The sequence below is a fragment of the Topomyia yanbarensis genome, chromosome 1 (assembly GCF_030247195.1).
Source record: "Topomyia yanbarensis strain Yona2022 chromosome 1, ASM3024719v1, whole genome shotgun sequence".
Lineage (NCBI taxonomy): Eukaryota > Metazoa > Arthropoda > Insecta > Diptera > Culicidae > Topomyia > Topomyia yanbarensis.
In genome coordinates this window covers 45,323,183-45,345,473 of record NC_080670.1, presented here as the reverse complement: position 1 = coordinate 45,345,473, position 22,291 = coordinate 45,323,183, and the positions used below count along the sequence as shown (strand labels likewise).

General features: G+C 39.5%; 5 protein-coding genes across 5 annotated transcripts; 2 read left to right on the top strand and 3 right to left on the bottom strand.

The window, feature by feature from the left end:
• Nucleotides 1–422: 422 nt before the first annotated feature.
• Nucleotides 423–3,033, bottom strand: LOC131677502 (zinc finger protein 658-like). The gene is made up of 5 exons (XM_058957355.1): nt 2,823–3,033; nt 2,444–2,769; nt 1,263–2,388; nt 1,091–1,213; nt 423–1,027 (listed from the first exon to the last, which is right to left on the bottom strand). The coding sequence occupies exons 1-5, from the start codon at nt 2,946–2,948 to the stop codon at nt 470–472; spliced, it is 2,259 nt and encodes a 752-aa protein (XP_058813338.1). The 5' UTR covers nt 2,949–3,033; the 3' UTR covers nt 423–469.
• A 9,246-nt stretch (nt 3,034–12,279) lies between these two features.
• LOC131677515 (PR domain zinc finger protein 5-like) lies at nt 12,280–14,151 on the top strand. Its single transcript, XM_058957370.1, has 3 exons — nt 12,280–12,486; nt 12,546–12,748; nt 12,808–14,151. The coding sequence occupies exons 1-3, from the start codon at nt 12,367–12,369 to the stop codon at nt 14,081–14,083; spliced, it is 1,599 nt and encodes a 532-aa protein (XP_058813353.1). The 5' UTR covers nt 12,280–12,366; the 3' UTR covers nt 14,084–14,151.
• A 6-nt stretch (nt 14,152–14,157) lies between these two features.
• LOC131677504 (zinc finger protein Xfin-like) lies at nt 14,158–16,344 on the bottom strand. The gene is made up of 2 exons (XM_058957358.1): nt 14,600–16,344; nt 14,158–14,513 (listed from the first exon to the last, which is right to left on the bottom strand). The coding sequence occupies exons 1-2, from the start codon at nt 16,255–16,257 to the stop codon at nt 14,198–14,200; spliced, it is 1,974 nt and encodes a 657-aa protein (XP_058813341.1). The 5' UTR covers nt 16,258–16,344; the 3' UTR covers nt 14,158–14,197.
• A 1,275-nt stretch (nt 16,345–17,619) lies between these two features.
• On the top strand, nt 17,620–19,510 carry LOC131677527 (low molecular weight phosphotyrosine protein phosphatase 1-like). The gene is made up of 2 exons (XM_058957390.1): nt 17,620–18,960; nt 19,019–19,510. The coding sequence occupies exons 1-2, from the start codon at nt 18,924–18,926 to the stop codon at nt 19,462–19,464; spliced, it is 483 nt and encodes a 160-aa protein (XP_058813373.1). The 5' UTR covers nt 17,620–18,923; the 3' UTR covers nt 19,465–19,510.
• Nucleotides 19,511–19,576: 66 nt separating this feature from the next.
• LOC131677505 (zinc finger protein weckle-like) lies at nt 19,577–21,817 on the bottom strand. Its single transcript, XM_058957359.1, has 2 exons — nt 20,217–21,817; nt 19,577–20,161 (listed from the first exon to the last, which is right to left on the bottom strand). The coding sequence occupies exons 1-2, from the start codon at nt 21,683–21,685 to the stop codon at nt 19,660–19,662; spliced, it is 1,971 nt and encodes a 656-aa protein (XP_058813342.1). The 5' UTR covers nt 21,686–21,817; the 3' UTR covers nt 19,577–19,659.
• Between the last annotated feature and the right edge of the window lie 474 nt (nt 21,818–22,291).

The following is a 22,291-nucleotide window of genomic DNA, read 5'->3' as shown; positions in this document are numbered from 1 at the left end:
GCTTATCAATAATACCAGTTATATTCTGCCAGCTACATTAGCGCAACACTTCGGTAAATCAACAATGTCATCAACAATACCGAAAGAGCTGCAGTTAAAAAATTCTTGAAACACTTGTATTACGAAACCGAACGAAACTGCAAACTCAACCACGAATATAAACAGCAAAACAGACGCGCCCTTTTCAGACACAAGCAAAACGTCGAGCGTCAACTGAAATCTTTACCCAAGTCGTTTTGAAAGCCGCGAAATTACAAAAGTGAACGCAAATAATTTGAGTGTTGTTCGCTTGGGTCCCGACGCGTTCACTTGAATGGACGATCCACGTATCACACGTGCTCTACCCGAGTTCGAAAATTGTGAATTTGGACAGTGGTACATCACTACCGTGAAACTGGAATCTTAACAAAACGAGACGTATATCCCAATTTCTAGTGAATATATGTATCAAATTCTCCTTACACTTACCTCAACGTCGTAAAACACTGAATGTTTGTAGCTGATGCTGAGATTGCTGTGTGCCTCCCATCACAAGATGCGGGGTTTCATTCAGATTATTAAATGTCGTAGTCGCCACCGTAGAATTTTCATATACTGTCGAATGCGGGGAGCCGCCAGTGGACTGAGGTTGAGCTTGCGACGTATCGATTGGCTCTGGTTGCACCTCTGCCATGGATGCCTGCTGTTGACGATGGGGAACCCATTCCGGATGCGACGCCTTTAGATGTATTCGTAGATTGTTTTTGGTGGAGAAAACCTTTTCGCAGTATTTGCACTTTTCTGGCTTCTCGCCAGTATGCGTGGTGTAATGTGCCCGAAGCTGTTTGGCTGTGGCAAACTTGTGCTGACACTGGTCACATTCGTATTCCTTAAAGTGAGCCTGTAGATGGGAAATCATGTTGTTCACCTTGTCAGTATTGTACCGGTCGCAATGATTGCATTTAAAGTGCATTGGCTGCCGACTTAAAACTGTGTAGTGTTCGATCCAAGATTTGGCTGGTTTATAGTTGTCATTTTTGGCGTGTACCTGAGCGAATTGGATACAGTTAGGAAATAAGCTCGAATCAGCAACTTTGTTATTTCATAATACCTTCAGATGCAAAATTAGGTTGCAGGATGTATTGAACTTTTTCGGACATAAATGACATTGATAACTGCGTTCCTGACTGTGTTTCTTGAGATGTACGTCGTAAGACTCGATGGTTTGTAGAACCTGAAATATCATAATGTAAAAACAAGCTTGAATAAGTTGAACGTTTTACCTTTTTACACACTACACATTCATATCCACGATTTTCATCGTGCAATCTTTCGTGATTCCTCCGTTTGTTGGGGTGATTGAACACCATATCGCATTTTCCACACTTCAACTTGGTTGTATGGTACTTCATATGCTGCTTTAAAGCTGTCTGCGATCCACAGGTTTTACCACAAATTTCACAATTGACCAAACAGGGAGCACCTCCTCCCAGGTGGAATGTCTGTGTGTGATAGTATTTACCAGCCGCATTACTATAGCGACGATCACAGTAGTCGCATTTTACGGGTTGTGCATGCATCTTCATATGGGTGTTTAATGTACGAACCCGAGTTAGAACAACCGTTTCCATCACACATTCTTTGCAAGTGTGAGGGACCTTATCCATGTGCACGGAGAAGTGTTCTATCATGGCCTTTCTAGACCCAAGTGACTCACTGTTGCAAATGTAACATTTGTAATCGTGTAACGATGGAACTGGTTCTTGTTTTTCGGCCGCTTTTTTCGGAATGCGACCTTTCCTCTTCTTTTTCGGTGATTTCACTGAAGCTTTCGGCCTACCTCTTTTCTTCTTAATCGTTGCCTTCTCTAGCTTCATATTCTCTGAAAAAGCATCATCCGTTTGATCGGAGGTATCATCGTACTCTTGTTTAGACTCATCTATAATAAGTTCATATGTTTCATCTTTGTCCTCGTCGTCTGTTTCTTCACCAACATCTGACACAATCTCATATTTCAACGACCTATTGTCACTCGAGGTTCTCTTAGTACTCTTTTTTCTGGAATATTTTTGTTTTTTCACTAGTGTTCTTTTTGCTTTTTTTGCCTTCGGAGTCTCATATTCCGAATCATTGCCAGACTGAGCCAGACTTGTGCATGACGCGTTAGTATCGTCGATTTCTGTCTCCACTTTGTTGGCCAAAAGCACAGAAATCGATGTAGGATCGTCAATTTCTAATTTGAACTCTTCTTGGGCTGTCACCGACGGGCTCTTCTCATCCTTCCCTTCTTTAACAGACTGACCAACCGGGATACTACTGTCGATGATCGTCTTCCGAAAAGCAGTCAAAGGAAGATCTTCTTCTGCATCGCTATCCAAAACCTCTTCTTTGACCTCATTGAATTCAAAACTATTGAAAATGAATATTAAATATGGGATAGTAACAACAACACGCAAAAACTTACAGGTTAACTTTTAAATCTTTGTCCGAACTCAGCGCCAAGTCTTTACACTCCGACTCTTCCTTCTTAATCGATACCTCAACCAATTCCTCTTCGTCATCGGAATGTTCTTCCTCTGTTTCGAAATCGCTATCCACTTCCCGACGATTGTATTTCCTCCGTTTGACTTGTCGCAGCTCATCCACATCTGGTAACTCAGTGTCATTCTGTAATTTATCGCGCAACTTCCGGTCGCTATCGATAAATAGCGTTACATTTTCACGCACGCGAATAAGCTTTACGGCACACGACTTGCATATTAGTTTCGGGAGTTCATCGTCTTCCCTGATCTAATGTAATGAATATTACTTTTTGAATTTGATTTTGCCATCGCCACACTTACCTCCAACTTGACAAAGTCCCGAATGATAAACACCAGATTGTGATTCCGGAATATAGTAAAAATTGATCGTAGTATAGCAGTTTTCGATAAACATAAACGGCACATTCGAATTTTTCTGTTTCTCATTGAAATAACTGTTAATTCACGTAGAATATCTTTAAAAAAATTAAAGCAGAAAACACCACTACAATGTGTTTACAAACAATACATATTTTATGCTTGATTTTTCTGTTGACGTTTTCTTTCGCATCAGGGTTGTCACCAGAGTTAATGCTGCGCATGTAGATACTTTACTATTCATAGATATGCGGAGGTAAAAATAGTAACCATTAAAGACAACATAAAAACTAGCATCATGGTAGATCGCATAATTTTGCCCAATACTTCCCCTCACTAAACAAACATATTCGTTTCGGTGCACTTTTCGATAATCTCGACTGCCAAATTTGCGCCTCTATGGAGTAAACTGTCTCCCACATAAATGTGTACCATATGGGAACTATTTTATTAAACGTTTGAAAACTATTTCCAATATGGCTCGTTCAACGATAGAATAACAATTGCAAGGTATAATATCGAACAAAAGCACTTTCGTTTTTCCATACTCGACCATACAAACAACAAGTTTAAGAACGGTCACCATACCAGAATATGCTTGTTTCCATATACATTTTGACAACCTATCATTTAAGAACCATACAGTCTATAGTGACATGCATGTTTTAGTGCTAACCAAATACAAATATGTATTTGTTCTAACGATACCCTTAATATTATGGGAGAAAAAAATCTCATCCCTTTCATATTTTCAATTCTATCGATTGATGATGTTTTATTTTGTTACAACGCCGTCTTCTGAAGAAAGCTTCGTTGACATTAACGACCAATTTCTTCACTTGGATGAAAACAGGTTTACTAGCCAATGGAGTTGATGTCGTAATATTGTAAGATATGATTTTTTTATCATGGTAATCTACAGTTTTTCGGAGCAGGATAAATAGACATGCAAATAACAAAGCCCACCAGAGCAATGTTTACCTCTGGCACAAGAGTACAACCCGTATAAATAAATACCATTCCAGAAATCTTCGGAACCATTTCCTAACTAATCATATAATACTCACCATATTGGGAATACTACTGATACATTCCACCATTATAATTCAACTATTATACTACCATACTCATTTTAGTTACCATTTCCAATACCTTCCGTGTATCGTATATTGGAGATTTGTATACTACATTGTACTTTTGCGCTAGAGGTTAATATTGCTCTGTGGTCCTTGTTATTCGCATATCTGTTCACGCTGCTCCAAAAACCTGTAGCTTAACATGATCAAAATTCTCGTCTTGCAATATTACGGCGATAGCTCAGTTGGATAAAGCGACAGTCCAGTTAGTCTCAACCAAGCTCCTCGTCAGAAGATTGCGTGTAACAAAATAAAATTTCATCAATCGATAGAATTGAAATGACATTTTTTTCTGCGCCAATATTTTATTCATGGCTAGATCTAAAATATGCATGCCACCATAATCTGTATAGATCTTAAATGGTATGTTGTCAAAATGTATATGGAAAATCGCATATTTTGGTATGGTGACTGTTCTTAACAACCCGTTGTTTGTATGGTCGAGCATGGAAAAACGACACTGGTTATGTTCGATATTATACCAGGCAATGGTTAATCTATTGTTGAACGAACCATATTGAAAATGGTTTTTCGACGTTTGATACAATGGTTGGCATATGGTACAGATACACTTATTTTTTCTGCCGAATCTCAGCTGTTTTTCGCATCTTTGCCGAAATTTCAACAGCTGAGATTTGGCAGTAAACGATTTTTTTATGAGATCTCAGTAAAAGTGACACTAGACTGAGATCAGTTTATAAATTTGCTGACTACACGACTGTTAGGAAATCGTCGAGCCGAATTAAATGTGTAGTATATAATTGAATTATAATGATGGAATATATCAGTAATATTCGCAATGTGGTGAGTATTATATGAATAATTTGAAAATAGTTCAAAACGTTCCTAGAATGGTATTGATTTTATACGGGATTGTATGTTTCATTGGAAACGCACAATTCAATCATTTTGTTGCGACGAATTAAATTGGCGTGTTCGTTTATAAATCCTTGTTACCCAAGTTTAATGTGTGCTAGTTGGCTACGTTAATTGTTAATAAAACTGACTGAAAATGATTCTTTTTATGTTTGGTCTTATATAAACCATTAATAAAAGATGGATCGGTTACCGTGAACCAATGAACTCAATAATATCAAGCAGTTACTACCCTCTCGATAATAAGTGTCGATAATTTTTAAAATGCGTCGATACAATACTATCGTTACGAATCAAATCAAAGTTGTAAACAATCTTATTATGAAAGAAACATTATTTGTCTAAGTCGACGAGTAAAATATTGTTCAACTATTTGCTATTAAAGATCTACACTGGTGGCCAGAATCAAGCATGGGAAAAATCGCATCGTGAACCGATCGTTCGCGCTTCGCAAGCAAGCTTTCTTCAGTTGTGATGCATTCTGTTAGCTTCGAAAATGATACCTAGCAACCTGTCGTTACGGACACATGCGATTCAAAGCTATAACAACCAACGAAGAAGCACATCAGTTGTGTTTTAATTGTTTCCTTCCCCAACGCGGATGGCTTCGTTCGCGAAGCTCTTCTCGAGCGGTTCGCGGTTTGCATAGGATTTTCATTATACAGTTTTATTTCATTTTCATATACGCACAATATAATTAATACTTGGAAAACCATATACTATTTTAAAACTAGCTGATAATCAATGGTTTTAAAAATTTGCAACAATGCACTGCTAACAAATAGGCCGCAAGGACCTTCAGTAGATCAAATTGCTAGTAGTGTATCACAAAACTACCCATAACACGATCTGTCAGCAAAAAAATCCAGTACAAAAATAGGTACTATGTTTTAATCATGCATGAAGAAACCTTTGTGAGCTTCGCGAAGCTACGTGACAAACATTCACGAGCGAAGAATTGACGCTGCTCTTAAATTTTTTAAGTTTCACTTTTGATTCGCAGTTTGCCCATCTAGTGACCTGCTCTGAAGTTATTAGACTTCTCCCTTCATGCGTTGATTATGGTTAATTAGTGAGCACAAAATGTTGACTACTTTGTGATCCACAGTTAGCAACAGTCGCGCGAGTGAACGAATTTTCCCATGCTTGGCCAGAATTATTGATATGAGCTCGTTCGTTTCTAACACTTAAAATACTGAGCAGGTGAATCTCTATAACAATTGAGAATAAGAAAATTCGCAGAGTTCAACATCCACTTGATTCTTTCGCGTAATCTAATGCAAAGGCTTGGTACTTCGTTGTGGAAACTGATGCAAAATATATCATATGTTACTATGTTTTAATTGCCGCAAGGTTCTACTGTATCGATTTAGTTGGTTATTTTCGGCAAATTTGAGACTAAGAGAAACGAAAGCAATGAAATTGAAAGACGGATAGGTATTCTAGAGCGAATCAGATATAAACTTAGAACGGAAAACTAGGACTAGGCAGGCTCATATGGACACGATCGACAGGAAATGTGAAGAATTCTTTGCCTTCTGCTAAGTAGGAGTGGGGCGTTGCACCCAAGTCTACCGCATGGTCTATGGTAAAACATAACTCATCATCATGTTTTACCGCCGACGCCGAGTAAGATACCATAGGGCCATTGACAAGTCTCGTTCTCGATTGGAATGACACTGACAGGTAAATGGTAAACAAACAATTGAAATTCAGTGTCTTTAGTTCCTATGGATCATTTCAAGATCTGAATCTGAATAAATCATCTTAATAAAAATGCTCGTATCTAATATGCATGCTTATTTTTCTCGTAGAAGACTACCCGATTTGCACAAATTTAGTCCTATGCTATATTTCACCCTAAGGAGGAAAATTTGGTAAAAACCAAAATTTCTCACTAGGGTGAAAATTTGTTGGTAAAAACCAGTCTTTGTACAGGAGGGCACAAATCCTTATTTCATACTATGTTGCGTTTCGGCTTCGCCTCTTCAGAAACCGACACTAACGTATTGTCGGAATAGATTAGCGCCGGCTTGACGCAAATCCCTTAAAACTAAAACACACTATGTGTTTCAATCAAACGACTGATCAAACGTGATGTCCCGTTCGAGCAGAAGTTCTGTTTATGCCGATGAGACACAAGTGAAGCCGAAACTTGTCTTGGCTTAGCAGGCCTATGCGAAAGCACTATGCTATATTTCACCCTAAGGAGGAAAATTTGGTAAAAACCAAAATTTCTCACTAGGGTGAAAATTTGTTGGTAAAAACCAGTCTTTGTACAGGAGGGCACAAATCCTTATTTCATACTATGTTGCGTTTCGGCTTCGCCTCTTCAGAAACCGACACTAACGTATTGTCGGAATAGATTAGCGCCGGCTTGACGCAAATCCCTTAAAACTAAAACACACTATGTGTTTCAATCAAACGACTGATCAAACGTGATGTCCCGTTCGAGCAGAAGTTCTGTTTATGCCGATGAGACACAAGTGAAGCCGAAACTTGTCTTGGCTTAGCAGGCCTATGCGAAAGCACTATGCTATATTTCACCCTAAGGAGGAAAATTTGGTAAAAACCAAAATTTCTCACTAGGGTGAAAATTTGTTGGTAAAAACCAGTCTTTGTACAGGAGGGCACAAATCCTTATTTCATACTATGTTGCGTTTCGGCTTCGCCTCTTCAGAAACCGACACTAACGTATTGTCGGAATAGATTAGCGCCGGCTTGACGCAAATCCCTTAAAACTAAAACACACTATGTGTTTCAATCAAACGACTGATCAAACGTGATGTCCCGCATAGGCCTGCTAAGCCAAGACAAGTTTCGGCTTCACTTGTGTCTCATCGGCATAAACAGAACTTCTGCTCGAACGGGACATCACGTTTGATCAGTCGTTTGATTGAAACACATAGTGTGTTTTAGTTTTAAGGGATTTGCGTCAAGCCGGCGCTAATCTATTCCGACAATACGTTAGTGTCGGTTTCTGAAGAGGCGAAGCCGAAACGCAACATAGTATGAAATAAGGATTTGTGCCCTCCTGTACAAAGACTGGTTTTTACCAACAAATTTTCACCCTAGTGAGAAATTTTGGTTTTTACCAAATTTTCCTCCTTAGGGTGAAATATAGCATAGTGCTTTCGCATAGGCCTGCTAAGCCAAGACAAGTTTCGGCTTCACTTGTGTCTCATCGGCATAAACAGAACTTCTGCTCGAACGGGACATCACGTTTGATCAGTCGTTTGATTGAAACACATAGTGTGTTTTAGTTTTAAGGGATTTGCGTCAAGCCGGCGCTAATCTATTCCGACAATACGTTAGTGTCGGTTTCTGAAGAGGCGAAGCCGAAACGCAACATAGTATGAAATAAGGATTTGTGCCCTCCTGTACAAAGACTGGTTTTTACCAACAAATTTTCACCCTAGTGAGAAATTTTGGTTTTTACCAAATTTTCCTCCTTAGGGTGAAATATAGCATAGTGCTTTCGCATAGGCCTGCTAAGCCAAGACAAGTTTCGGCTTCACTTGTGTCTCATCGGCATAAACAGAACTTCTGCTCGAACGGGACATCACGTTTGATCAGTCGTTTGATTGAAACACATAGTGTGTTTTAGTTTTAAGGGATTTGCGTCAAGCCGGCGCTAATCTATTCCGACAATACGTTAGTGTCGGTTTCTGAAGAGGCGAAGCCGAAACGCAACATAGTATGAAATAAGGATTTGTGCCCTCCTGTACAAAGACTGGTTTTTACCAACAAATTTTCACCCTAGTGAGAAATTTTGGTTTTTACCAAATTTTCCTCCTTAGGGTGAAATATAGCATAGTGCTTTCGCATAGGCCTGCTAAGCCAAGACAAGTTTCGGCTTCACTTGTGTCTCATCGGCATAAACAGAACTTCTGCTCGAACGGGACATCACGTTTGATCAGTCGTTTGATTGAAACACATAGTGTGTTTTAGTTTTAAGGGATTTGCGTCAAGCCGGCGCTAATCTATTCCGACAATACGTTAGTGTCGGTTTCTGAAGAGGCGAAGCCGAAACGCAACATAGTATGACAAATTTAGTCGATTTCTAAATCTAACGTCAGCTTCAGCTATTAGACTCCCTAATAAACATCTTATGATCTAAAAGCCTAACGACCTGTTCAGGGTATCATCCATACAATATGTGGAATCGTTGAACTATATGGGTTAAAGTTTGTGCATAATTTTTCATTAGAGCTACTATTAAAAATGTACAGAGCAAACATCCATCTTGAGCTATTGAATTGTGTAAAATCAAACGGATTATTCAAAGGTACTGCCGTTTGACTGAATTGATAGCTTATACCGCTAGTTTGGAATATACTGGTATGGCAGCGAAAGTGTTTCAACGGGGTTCCATTAATTATTTACACAAGTATTTTATACATATTTTCTCGAATATCGAAGTCCGTTCTATGTAACAACAGTATTTATTCAAAAGGAAATCTAAACAGAATAATGCCGCGGGCAGTAACAAACAACACATCAACAACGTTCGGGTTCAGTACCACTAAACCAACCGTCATTACCATTGCATAAACGACGTAGCATTTTGGGGGGTAGGAGGGTATACCAAATTTGTAACGAAGTGTGACTAGGGAGAGGGTACCGTCAGAAGTTGTGCGACGTAGCGTTAAGCTGTTTTTGGCGTGTTCAAAACCCATTGATTAGATAAAATAGTATAATGTTCCTCCATCCCTAAGAGAAATACATTTAAATTCACACCAATTACTTTTCACGCGGAATTTTCATGTGGTAAGTTTTCGATTCATGGAATTGCAAGCTAGCAAAAAAACAAAAAGATTTTGTAAGGAGATCTAACTTGCTACATTAGTTAGCTAATTGTGCTAACTAGTAGACTTAGTTTGGTAGCTGAATTAAATTTTCTCTTAGGTTCAACCAAAGAAAATATAGTAATTTAGTTCAACGTATGCTTCTTAGAATCATTGACAGCTGCATGGTTGTAAACTGAGAGAACTTCTCTTCATGCTCCATGACATGTAAAATTCAATGCTACGGAAATGGAAATGCTAAGTTATTTATAAGGGGGAGGTTGGAATTTTGTGACCAAATGCTACGAGGGAGGGGTCGAAAATCTCCGAAAAAAACTACGTCATTTGTGCACGGCCCCAAATATAAGAATATCAAGACAAGACGGACCGAATGACCTCCAAGGTGCGGTAGACAACGCAGATAATTTTATTTTCAAAATTTTATGTAAATTCGTTTAATAAACATATAAAAAGATGTTGGGTGGACCCTAGGGGCAGATCACTCTAGGAATGTATAAAAAATTTCCATCAAATTAGAAAAAATGCATTTAATTTCCATTTTTGCATTAACTCTGCACTCCCTCGCAGAAAAGTTTGTTCAAAAAACGTCCTCCGCTGATCCACTTTATTCGACGTTTTGTGGAATGTAGGGCTAGTTTTTTCGTAGGGGTTTGACGTCTTACACGCAACTCAAAAGACATTGCACGTAACGCAAAATGCATTATGAAGTTCTGTTTTGATGGAAATAAATGCATTTAATTTCGCTAATTTTTAAAAATGCATCACAAGTGATCTGCCCCTAGCTTGTGATGCATTTTTAAAAATCAGCTAAATTAAATGGATTTCTTTCCATCAAAATAGAAATTCATAATGTATTTTGCGTTGCGTGCAATATATTTTGCGTTGCGTGTAAGACGTCAAAACCCTACAAAAAATTAGCCCTACACTGAAAAAAATCCAAACGTTAATTCTATTTGCTTCAAACCGCTTAAAATTCATATGAAGAAGAAATGCTATTGTTATCACGCGCACACATACCTTCTATGTGTCAACTGCATAATCTATAGAGTTCTATGCAAATCATTTCACACACACCAATTGAAGGTTTGTTTTCCTCCAGCTGTCATATATAAAACTGTCAGCCAATTTAAACGTTAGAAATGGCTCGTCTGTAGTATTTATAATGGTGTTCAAATGCTCAATGTCGCTCTTAAACTTATTCCGGAGACGTACAATACCGTTTGGTCAGTTTCCATGATGAAAATAATACGACCGAAAAGCTAATTTCGATTTGTTTTCCTCCACCAATGACAAGTGGAGGAAAACAAATCGTTGAGCACACTTATATAGTTACAGATTGTCAAGTACTCTATGTATGCACACACATAAGTTATATGTGTATATTGTTATAGAATGGGGTTTTATGTGCCTAATAGTTATGAAATATGTTTGTAAGATTAATATTTCTTATAAATACACACATTGGGTTTATGTACCAGTAAATAGTGTCTAATTGCAAAAATCTATGTGTAAAATCAATAGGCATAACGTTTACTTTTTTTTGAGTGTACATTCAACAAAACGTCGAACAAAGTGAATCAGCGTAAGACGTTTGTTAAACAAACCTTTCTGCGAGGGAGTGCGAAGTTGATGCAAAAATGGAAATTAAATGCATCTTTTCTGATTTGATGCAAATTTGTTATACATTTCTAGAGTGATATGAGTGATAGTGATATGAGTGGTATTTTTATACGGGTGGTAGTGATACCTTTTTGAGTGTACACTGATAAAATCAAGTACCCATTAATGCGTAGAAAACTACGCATTTTCAATAAAAGTGGAATAACCCATTAAATGGGTAAAGCGTTTGTACCCATAAATGCTTGTACGTCAACCTGGGTATGTTTCACCCATTATTTTTCACAGAACTGTTACAACAAAATGCGTAAAAATACCCATTCATGAAATTCGCGCCAGAATGAAAAATACTGTCAATAGAATTATTTCTGAATTAAAAAAAAAACATAAAATAACATTCATTTCACATTATTGTTTCCTTATAAAAGTATAGGAATCTAGATAGAAATCCAATTCTAAAACTACTTAACAAAATAAAACCGCCAACTGGATATATTTTTGATGGCTGGATCTTTTGGCTGCTCTAAAAATGCCGAACTGCCGCATATTTTAAACATCCTCAGTAGTCTAAACAGACGTTGTTTTCGGAGCATTGCCGAAATGTTCCGTTTCCGCCACGGACTCCGATGCAGGGCGATAATTTGCAGGTTCCACTACGATCCTTAGTTTGCAGGTTAACTCGCTTGAAATAATGCTTAAGGATTTTTCACCCATAATCAAGATCAATATACCCATTGACATTACATCATCGAGTAGTTGTGAAATGGATAAAAAGTACTCATTGTTAGAAACAAAAAAATACCCATTTTTTGACAGCTCGAATAACTTCCGAAAATGGGCAATTTGAATACATAAAATGGGTAAAGTTTTTTTTTACCGTGTATGGTAATTCACTCTTAATTCTTGAGTTATTTTAAATGAGCGTGTATTGTGATTTTCTGACATTTTGTGTTTTAAATTCGTTAGATCGCGTCAATTGAGAGATCATAATTTCTAATAATACAATATTATTTTATTCCTTTTATTCGAAACTTAGCTTAGGTATATACAATGGATATTGTTCAGCTATGTCGGTTGTGTGCGAAAGAAAAACTTCGACTAGTGAACATTGCCGACGTCAAGCAAAACGTAAAGCTGGCGGATCAAATTCGGAACATTTTACACATCCAGGTAAGGCTGAATTTAATGGACTAAATAACGCAATTTTTTGTTTACCGATTCGTTTGCAGTACGATGAAAATGACGGTCTCCCGCAGAAAGTGTGTAAAATGTGCGTAAGTACTGTACAAAATATCCAGGAAACTATGGATGAGTATCGGGAGAATGATAAACGCCTTAGGAAGCAGTTTTTTGGTCTCGAAGAAATGGAGGTGAAAGTGGAAGGGTTAGATGATGATGCTGATGGTTTGATGGCGTTCGATCTCCAAGAAGTGTAAGTAGCAGAAATGTAATCGAACAAGTTTAGTCGATTGAAACTTTTTTGTATTGCAGGAAAATCGAGGTACTAGAACAGGAATATACGCCACATTCCGAAGAGTTGGTAGAGTGGCTTGAAGAGGATGGCGTGGTGGTTGAGAATTCTGGATCTGAAAATGATATCGATGAGAATTCGGGACGTAAGCTTGATCAAACAAAACTACAAAATGAGCCACATGATGAAACATCGGTGAGCGAACCATCGACCAAAAAGAAACAAGGGCGTGGCCCGAAGGAAGGGACAATTAAATCTACAGGAAAAGGGCGGCGACGTCGTGGAAGTGACCAAGTTCCAGGTCTCCCACGGTTAAATGACCACAAATGCTACATCTGCAAAAGCAGCTCGTTGGGGTCGGCTAAAGATTTGCTGGATCATCTATCAACTCATAACGACTTACTTCCATATGTTTGCAAGATGTGTGTGCAAGAAACAATAGAAATCAAACAGATTCGTTCGCTAAATTTGCACCTGAAAATGCACGAGCAGCCGATCCAGTGTGAATACTGCGACCGGAAATACGGGAACGCTAGAGCCCGTGATTACCACATACAAGCTTTCCATCTGGGTGCAAACGCACCGTGCCCATCAACGTGCGAAATTTGCGGCAAAGTCTGTCCATCGGTACTTTCCCTGCAAACACACACACGAAAGCATACCATTTCGTTTAAGTGTGAATATTGCGCTAGGGGATTCTCCGAGCGATCGAAGCTAAAGCGCCACATTGGTCGAGTCCACGAAAAATCTGCTGGGTACACTTGCTCCATTTGTCAGAAACGGCTCAACACAATCGACGCGTACGAATTGCATGTGCGAACGATCCACGAGGACCGCCGCGACTATCCGTGTGAAATCTGCGGCCGACGGTTTACTACCGCTGCCTTTCTAAGAATGCATCAGAAAAGCTACGAGGATGGTACTTGTAAGCCAAAGAAAACCTGGATGGCGTATTACTCAACAAGGATTAACGAAGAGGGAATTAAACTATTCAACTGTAAGCTATGCCAGAAGGAAAACATGCGATCAATCGGGGAACATATGCGCACCCATTTTCCAGACGAGTACGAGTGTCCGATTTGTAAGCTGAAATTTCCCCGCAAGTCTTCTTTTGATAGACACCGGCGCACGCATAAGGAAATCGTCCATGGTTGCTTCAGCTGCGATAAATGTTTTCTCAGCCCGAATAAGCTAGCTAAACACTTGGCTAAATTTCACGGTATTGGGCAAATTGTTGATGTGGCTAATCTACCAACAGTCTTCGATGAAGAAGTTGCCTTCGATGTCGTTAGTTGAATAAGCATTTTAACTTTAAAAGTTGAAATTTGATTTAAGAAATAATCTGAAGGTGTGCTACAATCGTATTACTATGTTTTTAGTAGGTCAGAAACGAATGCAGAATTCTTTATTTCAATTATTTTGAAAACTACTCACATGTCCGAAGACTTGTGCCAAGGATTGTTGTTGCAATGGGGGTTGAAATGTTGGGTACTCTGTTGAATGATTAGGTGGATAGCTGCTTCTGTTGAAAGATGACGAGCTGGGTGTCCCGTAGGTTGGATGTTCTTTTGGTCGGTCCATTTGATCAATCATTGTTTGTTGTGCTTTAATGCGGCCAGGATTCTCAGCATCTTTCTTATCCTTCTTGAAGCGTTTGTATAGTTTGACTCCTTCGATTTGTATTCCGTGTTCACGTATCTTGTGTTGCGTAAGCAAGAAATTGAATCTGAAACCCGATGACAAATATATATTATATATTGGCTGAATTGAAAAACGACACGTGAATAGGTTGCAAGTACTCTAATTATGTACCTATATCCGGCTCCACACAGATCACATGTTAGCTGCTGACCAGTGTGTCGCCAAACGTGTAGCCGCAACTCGTTGGCCGCTATAAACTTTTTGCCACAATAAGAGCACTCATGTTTAAAAGACCTGGAGTCGTGTTTACGCATATGTTTGTACAGGGCGTTTTTCCAGGTGCACTTGACACCACATAGTTTGCATTCGAAGACTTTTTTCTCGTGAAACGACTGCATATGCATTGTTACATCGCGCTTGGAGTAAAACTTCCGCTCGCACATCGTGCATGAGTAATCGCGTTGATCGTTATGGTACTTCATGTGTACGAAAAAGGATCCACGCGTGGACAGTATTTTGCCACATATCGAGCACATGTGATCTCGCTCCTTTCCAGATGGTTTGGATTTCTTTATCTGGTTCGAGTGGGACGCTCGATGACCAGCCATTTGTCGTTGTAATTTGCACGTGAAGTCGCAGAATTCACACTCATAGAAATCTTTCACCATATTTGGTTTATGGTCATCCCCCGTTCTCTTGCTGCTGCTGTGTTTTTTCTTGTGACTAGCAAGCTGAATGATCCGTTCACACGAATATGGACAATCAGGACACTGAAGAAGATTGTTAGAATTCGTTTCGCGGGAAAGGTTGCCGTCCGTGGAATCTACTGCGATAGGCTTCACGTCTTGTGTACGTTCGTTAACTTCTTTATGAGGTGGTTTAACGACAGCGCTTTCGTTTGAATCCTCAAATTCAGTGCGACTTGGACTACGTTGTTTATGCTTTTTCCAATGACCAGCAAGCTGATTCGGTTTGCTACAGATGTAGGGACACTCGGGGCAGGTGATAGGTTTTCTTTCAACGGGCTTTTGCATGATATTTCGATGTTTTTTCATATGGCTAGCCATTTGATTTCGCTTTGCACAAGTAAATGAGCAGTGCAAGCACTTGAGTTGGTCGGTTGCCAATTTTTGCGTGATTAGATTTGCTAGAGGAACATTATCTTCTGCATCGGTATCATCTAAATCTCGGTCGCTAAATCCCCCTGAATCAGAAACTTCTAGCTTGAAGACAGTCTCAGAGCAATCAAGATGATCATTAACTTCACTTTTTGCAGTGGTAATCTCCAATTTGATATTATTTTTTTCGTGGAATAACAGTGATATATTTTCCAGCTGTCTAGTTGCCTTATCGCAGTTTCTCATGAACCTTACCATCAGTTTGAGGAAAACAAAACACTCATCACAGGTCAAATATGAAAGATTCGATTCGATGACACCCGGAAGCAAAAAACACAACAGCTTCCTAGAATCTTCCGAGCGGTTCATCTCATTTAAGTTGTTACCCAATAGCTCACTGAGCATCTTTTTTGCACAGAACCGACAAAATTGTGCTGGATTGCCGCCACCTTCGCCAGAGGCGGTGCCTAGGTACTGCACAGGTACAGCATCTTCCAGTCGCCGGAAGCCACTCTCCTCCTTTAGTATGGCTTTACTCTCAAAATGACTCCAACATACGTAAGCAGACTCTGGAATAGGTTGGACTACCGCTTTTCCCAGAGCTTTGGTCCATCGTTTTCGTAAGTCCTCCGCATTCGGGAAGCAAAATAGAACCGTTCCGAAATCTTGACTAGACGCGCCACAACTCGGCACTATACAACATTTAGCCATAGTGAACCGGAACAAGTTTTTGCCGATGAAAATTGTTAGTATATTATTGTAGCAACTTTGGACAATGTAATGTAAATAACATTTCTAGCCAAATATTTGAGAAGGGCTTGTCTGCAAAACGTGAACAATGAGCAAATTGTAAAAGAAGGTATGGTCAAATTTATTAATCGATACTATTTTATTTCATTTGATTGTGCGTATTGCTTCTATTTGTATACCTCATTTAAAAAAAACACTTTCCAGGTCTGATATTACAACGAAAGTTAGAAGAATTAAGTGAAATCTAACTTGATGGCCAGATTGGCCCCATTGAGCATCGTATACGTTATAACATTAGATTAGCCTTGTATGAAAATAATGGAAAAGTTTGGCTTAGAGCAGTTGTAGTTTCGATTCATCGAGTAGGTATTGCACACAGTCTATAGAGAACAGTTGCGCAAAGAGTAAAGTCAAAAAAAGTCTACCTATCGAGCACAATTGGAATCTATCTCTGCTGATACCTCTGCAGCAAAGTTGGATTCTGATTTTGCTCGATAGGTAGACTTTTTTCGGCTTCACTTTCTGCACTCTTGGTGTACCTTTATACTAAGGCCTTTTACAATCCTTCAAAAAAAGTGTATTGCTAGATAGGCCCCGCAGAAATCAGTTAGCACCTTTTTAATCAGTTAGGCCCTTTCATAATCAGGTCATACAATCAATTAGTCCCTTTTATAATTTGTAATAGAATCATTATCCAAATTCTTCATAATCGATTGTTGCGTTGCGCTGCGTCAGTTACCACACATACTTGAAACAGTATTCTACAGTCGTGATTTGCTGATTGGTCATTTTTAACTGAACCGCTTTCTAGTTGGACGTGCGCTGGTTAGGTCATTGTCCAACTAAAAAGCACCTGATTTTGGCATACTAACTGGTACCGATCTGAATTCCGGCTGAACTTTACTGGGAAAGACCATCTCAATCGATTTTTTTTACTATTTATCTGTCAGTGTCATTTGAATCAAGCACAGATCTGTCAAAAACACTCAATCCGAGGGAAATCCTTTCGAGTTCTTCTCGAACGAGGGCCGTTGACAAGGCGTCTCGTGGCTCGTGCTTGATTGGAATGACAACTGTCAGATAAATAATAAACCAATGATAGACGGTGCGATACCAGAGGGATGAATGGTAACCCATAGATAAAGATGTCGTGTCTTTATACCAGAGATTCCATCTAAGTCGAATCTCGTTGTCTCGTTTTGTTTTTGGAGCATTTATAAACTATTGTACACTGCCTATTAAAACATAAGAGTCCCACATTTTTTTTTTATTAAAAATGAGTTATCTGTTGGATTGGTTGGATTTGATTTACCATCAACGAATAGGACTACCAGGTTTGTTCAGAAAATATCAAGAAAAATACCAAAACGTAGTTGTTCCATCCGTTAGGATCAATGACAATGTAGCTTTTTAAGAGCGTATTTTTAGGTTTGATGTTTTTCAATATTAGACTCTTTTGCTTCGATGGGTAGTATACTTCTCCCCACGTAGAAAAAATTGGGTGGAAAACACCTGGTTTCGGAACCCTGAATGGATTCCATCTCCAATGCAGTCGGGCTCGGTTGTTGCATTTGAGAAGGAACCCATACAAAATCCATTCAGGATTCCGGAAAGGTTTTAACTGGGCAACAGTTTAGTCGTGGCACTAAATTAGTATCGGAATCTGAACTGTCTGTAATTACAAGTCAGTTCCATGTAGATAGGGAATCCCATAGAACATGGGACTGGCTTGCGATTATGGGCAGTGAAGTCGAAACACGAATTACATAAATAAATAATTTATAACACAAGTGAGCGAATGAGACGCAAAGTTCAAAAGTACTCAAATTTATATTAAAAGAACCTTTTCTTTGGTTTGTTTTATTTATCAGTGTAGAAAACATAAAGGATGTCAGTTGGCTGGTAAAACAACATTAGGGGGACTGTGTATAAGACGGATACCTTCGAGTTAAATAGCAAATTCGACTAATCCATTGATGCATTACACGGAAATTGTACGCGAAATTTAACCATGATTTAGGATCAGCGGTATGCAATTGACGGTATACAAATACAAATCAGAAGTATTCGCGTAATATGTCCATCTTTCCCTACCCTATTGTTCCTAAATATTGAACGACTTATTAATATTTTTGTTTTTTTTTTCACCAGTCTCGTGCTAAATAACCATTACATCATGCCAAGCTAGAAATATTTCACGAGATCAACGATTTTCAATCTAAATTCGTCATTTTCTGGCGTAAAAAATTATATCCATTAGTGCGCTCTCGAAAAAAAAAAGATTTTGCTTGTGTATCTGATAATTCACGCATTAGATATAAACCGGTATCTTTCAGAATTATTTGAATTCTTCTAAAATGATATATAGAATCAATGCATTTTAACTGAATTTTTCCAGTTTGTAAGAAACGCAAGATGTCCATCTTACCTACAGAGTCCGTCTTAGTCTATGTTCCCCTACTATTGACGTTTTGTTATTAACGGCTACTGATTTCCGATCCGGTCAATCAGTATACTATAGTTTGACATTGGAACAACCTGTAACATTACTTCAGTGTGGGCCAACTCCATCGACCGGAAATAACCAACGAACCCGATTTGATCTGTCGTCAACGATTCCATTCCAGATGGCCGACAAGAAGAAAGTTCTTTTCATATGCCTGGGTAAGTTCGCTCTTGTGCCATAATTCTCGAATGATTCAAAATAACTTATCAAACCCAGGTAACATTTGTCGCTCACCGATAGCGGAAGCTGTCTTCTTAAAAACCATTGCCGATAACGGTGTAGCCGACAAGTGGGAAGTAGACAGTGCCGCCATTGGCGGATGGCATGTGGGAAAAAATCCTGATCATCGGGCACTGTCTACGATGGAGAAGCACAATCTGCCATACGACAACCGAGCCCGGCAGATAAAAAAGACCGATTTCGAGCATTACCACTACATTTTCGGAATGGACAAGGAGAACATGTCGGATCTAAAGAGATTGGCGCCAGGTGGATCCAAAGCAAAACAGCTGATGTTGGGAGATTTTGATTCGGACGCTCCCGGAAAAATAATCCGCGATCCGTACTACGACGAGGGAGCGGATGGATTCGAGCAATGTTACGTGCAATGTGTTCGCTGTTGCGCAGGATTTTTGGCCAAAGTGCAAAAGGGTCAAGTTTAAAACTGTTTTTTTAAAGTACATCTTACATAAAATATTGATTATTGACTTTTCTTACTTTATTTTCAATCCGAACTATAATTTGCGAAATGATCGAAAACAACTTCCCTAAGGATTGTTAAAATGTGTACTTTTATATTTTATTACACAATTTACTGAGACTGGGCGTACAAAGGTATGGATTATGCCATGGCTTTCTTAAGGTCTTCCCATCGTGGGAAACCCTATGAGTCCAGGTGGCATTGCCATATTTAATCCGGCACCATTGAACCCGCCCAACTGAGTAGGTGGTGTTTGCTGGAGGTGATGGTGCTGTGGCTGCTGCTGGTGATGCAGTTGTGTCTGTTGCTGCAGTAGTGGATGTGGATGATTGGGAAAATGTGGCGGTTCGGGTGATGCGATCGTTGCAAAAGATGCACTGGTTGCAGGGCTTCCTAAGTCCGATACATGAGTTAGATCACTTTGATTAGTACGGTCGTGATCGTGCATCGTAAGCGGATGCATTGAAGACGCTGTTGGGGGCGCAAGAGCTTGTTGTAGTTCCGGATTTGTTGGCTGATCAGCTGCTGGACGATTCCGACGTGGGTTTGACTCCCCAACTTCGGACTTCTTTTTCCTAGCGCTCTGTTTGTATAGCTGCACACCCTCGACAACTATACCGTGCTTGCGTATTTTGTGCTGTGTTAACATATAGTTAAACCTAAAAAATCCAATCATTTAATATCGTTATAAGCACTTAAGTTTTTTTTATTAACCTGTAATCTGCTCCACAGATTTCACAATATACACGATCACCGGTATGCTTCATCACGTGGTAACGCAGCTGATTGGGCCTCGCAAAAGCCTTGTCGCAGTAGGTGCACTTGTGCTTGTAAGGATTATCGTCGTGCAAAAGCATGTGCCGCCGTAAACTCTTTCTCCAACGGCACTTTAAGCCGCAGATACTGCAAACAAAGTCCTTTTTCTCGTGAATTGACTCTATGTGGATTTTCAATTGTTGCTTCACGTAGAACCGTTTGTCACAAATCGGACAAACGATGTCTTTCTGTTGTGTGTGCGTCATCATATGCACGTTGAATGTAGCACTGCTTGATAGGATTTTGCCACACACCTGGCAAATTTGTTTGCACAAGGACGCCGGTTTATCTTCTATTGCTTTATCGCGACTACCACGAGGTTTTCGCGGTCCCCTGGGACATCTAGGAGGTCGAGGATCGTGCTTTCTCGGGCGTCCACGACGCTTTTTTGGTCGTTCTTCATTAGCCAGTTCTTCATCTTCGAATTTTATCATCGTGGTCTTGTTTGAAATTTTCGATGTATCATCTTCTAGTTCATAATTTTCTTCATCCGATTCGGAATCACTCTCTGACGGTGACGAAATATGGAAATTTTTCACCTCATAGTCAGAATCGGAATCTATCCCGTCCGGTTCCGATTTCACATCAGCATCAATGTCCTCTTGTTTATGTTCATCTTTGGACTCGTCGTCAATTATATCGCTAATGATGTAGCTGGGTAAAGCGCGCGTTTCCTCTTTTTCTAATCCGATCTCCAGATAATCCGTCGGAAGCCCGTGATTTGTTTCGTCAACTTCTTTTTTTATGGCCCCTTGTGCAATGTCTCCTGATTCACGTTTCAAATCAGTCGTTTCTTCTAATTCACTCTTCTCAGTAAAAATTTTAGTCAGTCTGCCTTGCGCTCCGTAGCAATTTCTGACGAATTTGATCAAGAACTTCATCATGTGCGAGCATGCGTCACATACTCCTCTAGGAAACATTGGATTGTTTCCGTCTGCTCCTAGGCAAATTTCCAACAGTTTAGCAGTATCGTTGCATTTCATCATTTTTTCAATGCTGTTTTTCAGTGGTGCCCGTTCCATTTTTGCACACAGCCGACAGTAGCTTGGCCCATCCATTGCAGATGTTACTCCACTAGCCGACTCATTGGCGAGAGGTATTGCGGAGCTTATTATACCAATGCTTGGTACCGCATTCCCTATCAACTGTGCAGGAGAGCAAGTCTTATCAATGTCGGCCTCCTCGAAGTGGTGCTCGCATACTTTGGGGTCAGGAATGTGCTTACAATTCGCTCGGTAACCGAGGGCTTTGTTCCATACCCGGATCTGGTCGCGGTCCGTAGTTGGGAAGTCGAAGAAAATAACCTGCGGGTTATCTGTCAATAATTCGCAGCCCGGCACAAGACACTTTTGAACCAGTTTATCCATAGTTCCGCGAAAAGATTACCACAAGTTCATTTCTAGAAATTGTCGAACAAAAATTTCTATTGATAAAATAAAAACTGTTTGTTTACATTCAACTATCATCGAGGAAGCCAAAACGCGAATGTTCTCTCTTTGTGGTGACAGATGCACCCAAAATAATTTGACAAGCGTATATCACACCGCGCGTTTCCATCTGTTGGCTGGATATGGTACTAGAAAATGACGCAAGCCGCCGCAATGGGCTACAGATAGGAGGGTAAAACGAGGTAAAATGTAAACTATATGCAATCCAGCTCCCTGTCAATAATGGCGTCTCTGTACAGCTAGCATCACTGTCATGAAAATCAAAACAATAATTTTGGATCGAATCATTAAAAGCTGTATTTGGTTACTAAGTGCCGATTTTCTGAATGTTATGGTATCTAATCATCCCGAAAGATGCAAAACGTCGTGTGGAATGCTTCAATATAGCGCATAGCGCCGAACAAAATTCTTTGTTTGATTCATTTTGACAACATACCATTCAAGAACTATACAGATTATGGTGGCATGTATATTTTAGATCTAGCGATGTATAAAATATTGGCGCAGAAACACATGTCTTCCCTT

What these genes read in the sequence shown, in the direction of transcription:
- LOC131677502 (XM_058957355.1), bottom strand. Translation starts at nt 2,948, where the DNA reads ATGAGAAACAGAAAAATTCGAATGTGCCGTTTATGTTTATCGAAAACT. An exon ending in AAAGATTTAAAAGTTAACCT is followed by an intron (nt 2,389 to 2,443) that starts GTAAGTTTTTGC and finishes CATTTTCAATAG; the next exon opens with TTTTGAATTCAATGAGGTCA. An exon ending in ACCTAATTTTGCATCTGAAG is followed by an intron (nt 1,028 to 1,090) that starts GTATTATGAAAT and finishes CAATTCGCTCAG; the next exon opens with GTACACGCCAAAAATGACAA.
- LOC131677527 (XM_058957390.1), top strand. Translation starts at nt 18,924, where the DNA reads ATGGCCGACAAGAAGAAAGTTCTTTTCATATGCCTGG. An exon ending in AGTTCTTTTCATATGCCTGG is followed by an intron (nt 18,961 to 19,018) that starts GTAAGTTCGCTC and finishes TATCAAACCCAG; the next exon opens with GTAACATTTGTCGCTCACCG.
- LOC131677515 (XM_058957370.1), top strand. Translation starts at nt 12,367, where the DNA reads ATGGATATTGTTCAGCTATGTCGGTTGTGTGCGAAAGAAAAACTTCGA. An exon ending in GGAACATTTTACACATCCAG is followed by an intron (nt 12,487 to 12,545) that starts GTAAGGCTGAAT and finishes ATTCGTTTGCAG; the next exon opens with TACGATGAAAATGACGGTCT. An exon ending in GCGTTCGATCTCCAAGAAGT is followed by an intron (nt 12,749 to 12,807) that starts GTAAGTAGCAGA and finishes TTTGTATTGCAG; the next exon opens with GAAAATCGAGGTACTAGAAC.
- LOC131677505 (XM_058957359.1), bottom strand. Translation starts at nt 21,685, where the DNA reads ATGGATAAACTGGTTCAAAAGTGTCTTGTGCCGGGCTGCGAATTATTG. An exon ending in ATCTGTGGAGCAGATTACAG is followed by an intron (nt 20,162 to 20,216) that starts GTTAATAAAAAA and finishes TGGATTTTTTAG; the next exon opens with GTTTAACTATATGTTAACAC.
- LOC131677504 (XM_058957358.1), bottom strand. Translation starts at nt 16,257, where the DNA reads ATGGCTAAATGTTGTATAGTGCCGAGTTGTGGCGCGTCTAGTCAAGAT. An exon ending in CTGTGTGGAGCCGGATATAG is followed by an intron (nt 14,514 to 14,599) that starts GTACATAATTAG and finishes ATCGGGTTTCAG; the next exon opens with ATTCAATTTCTTGCTTACGC.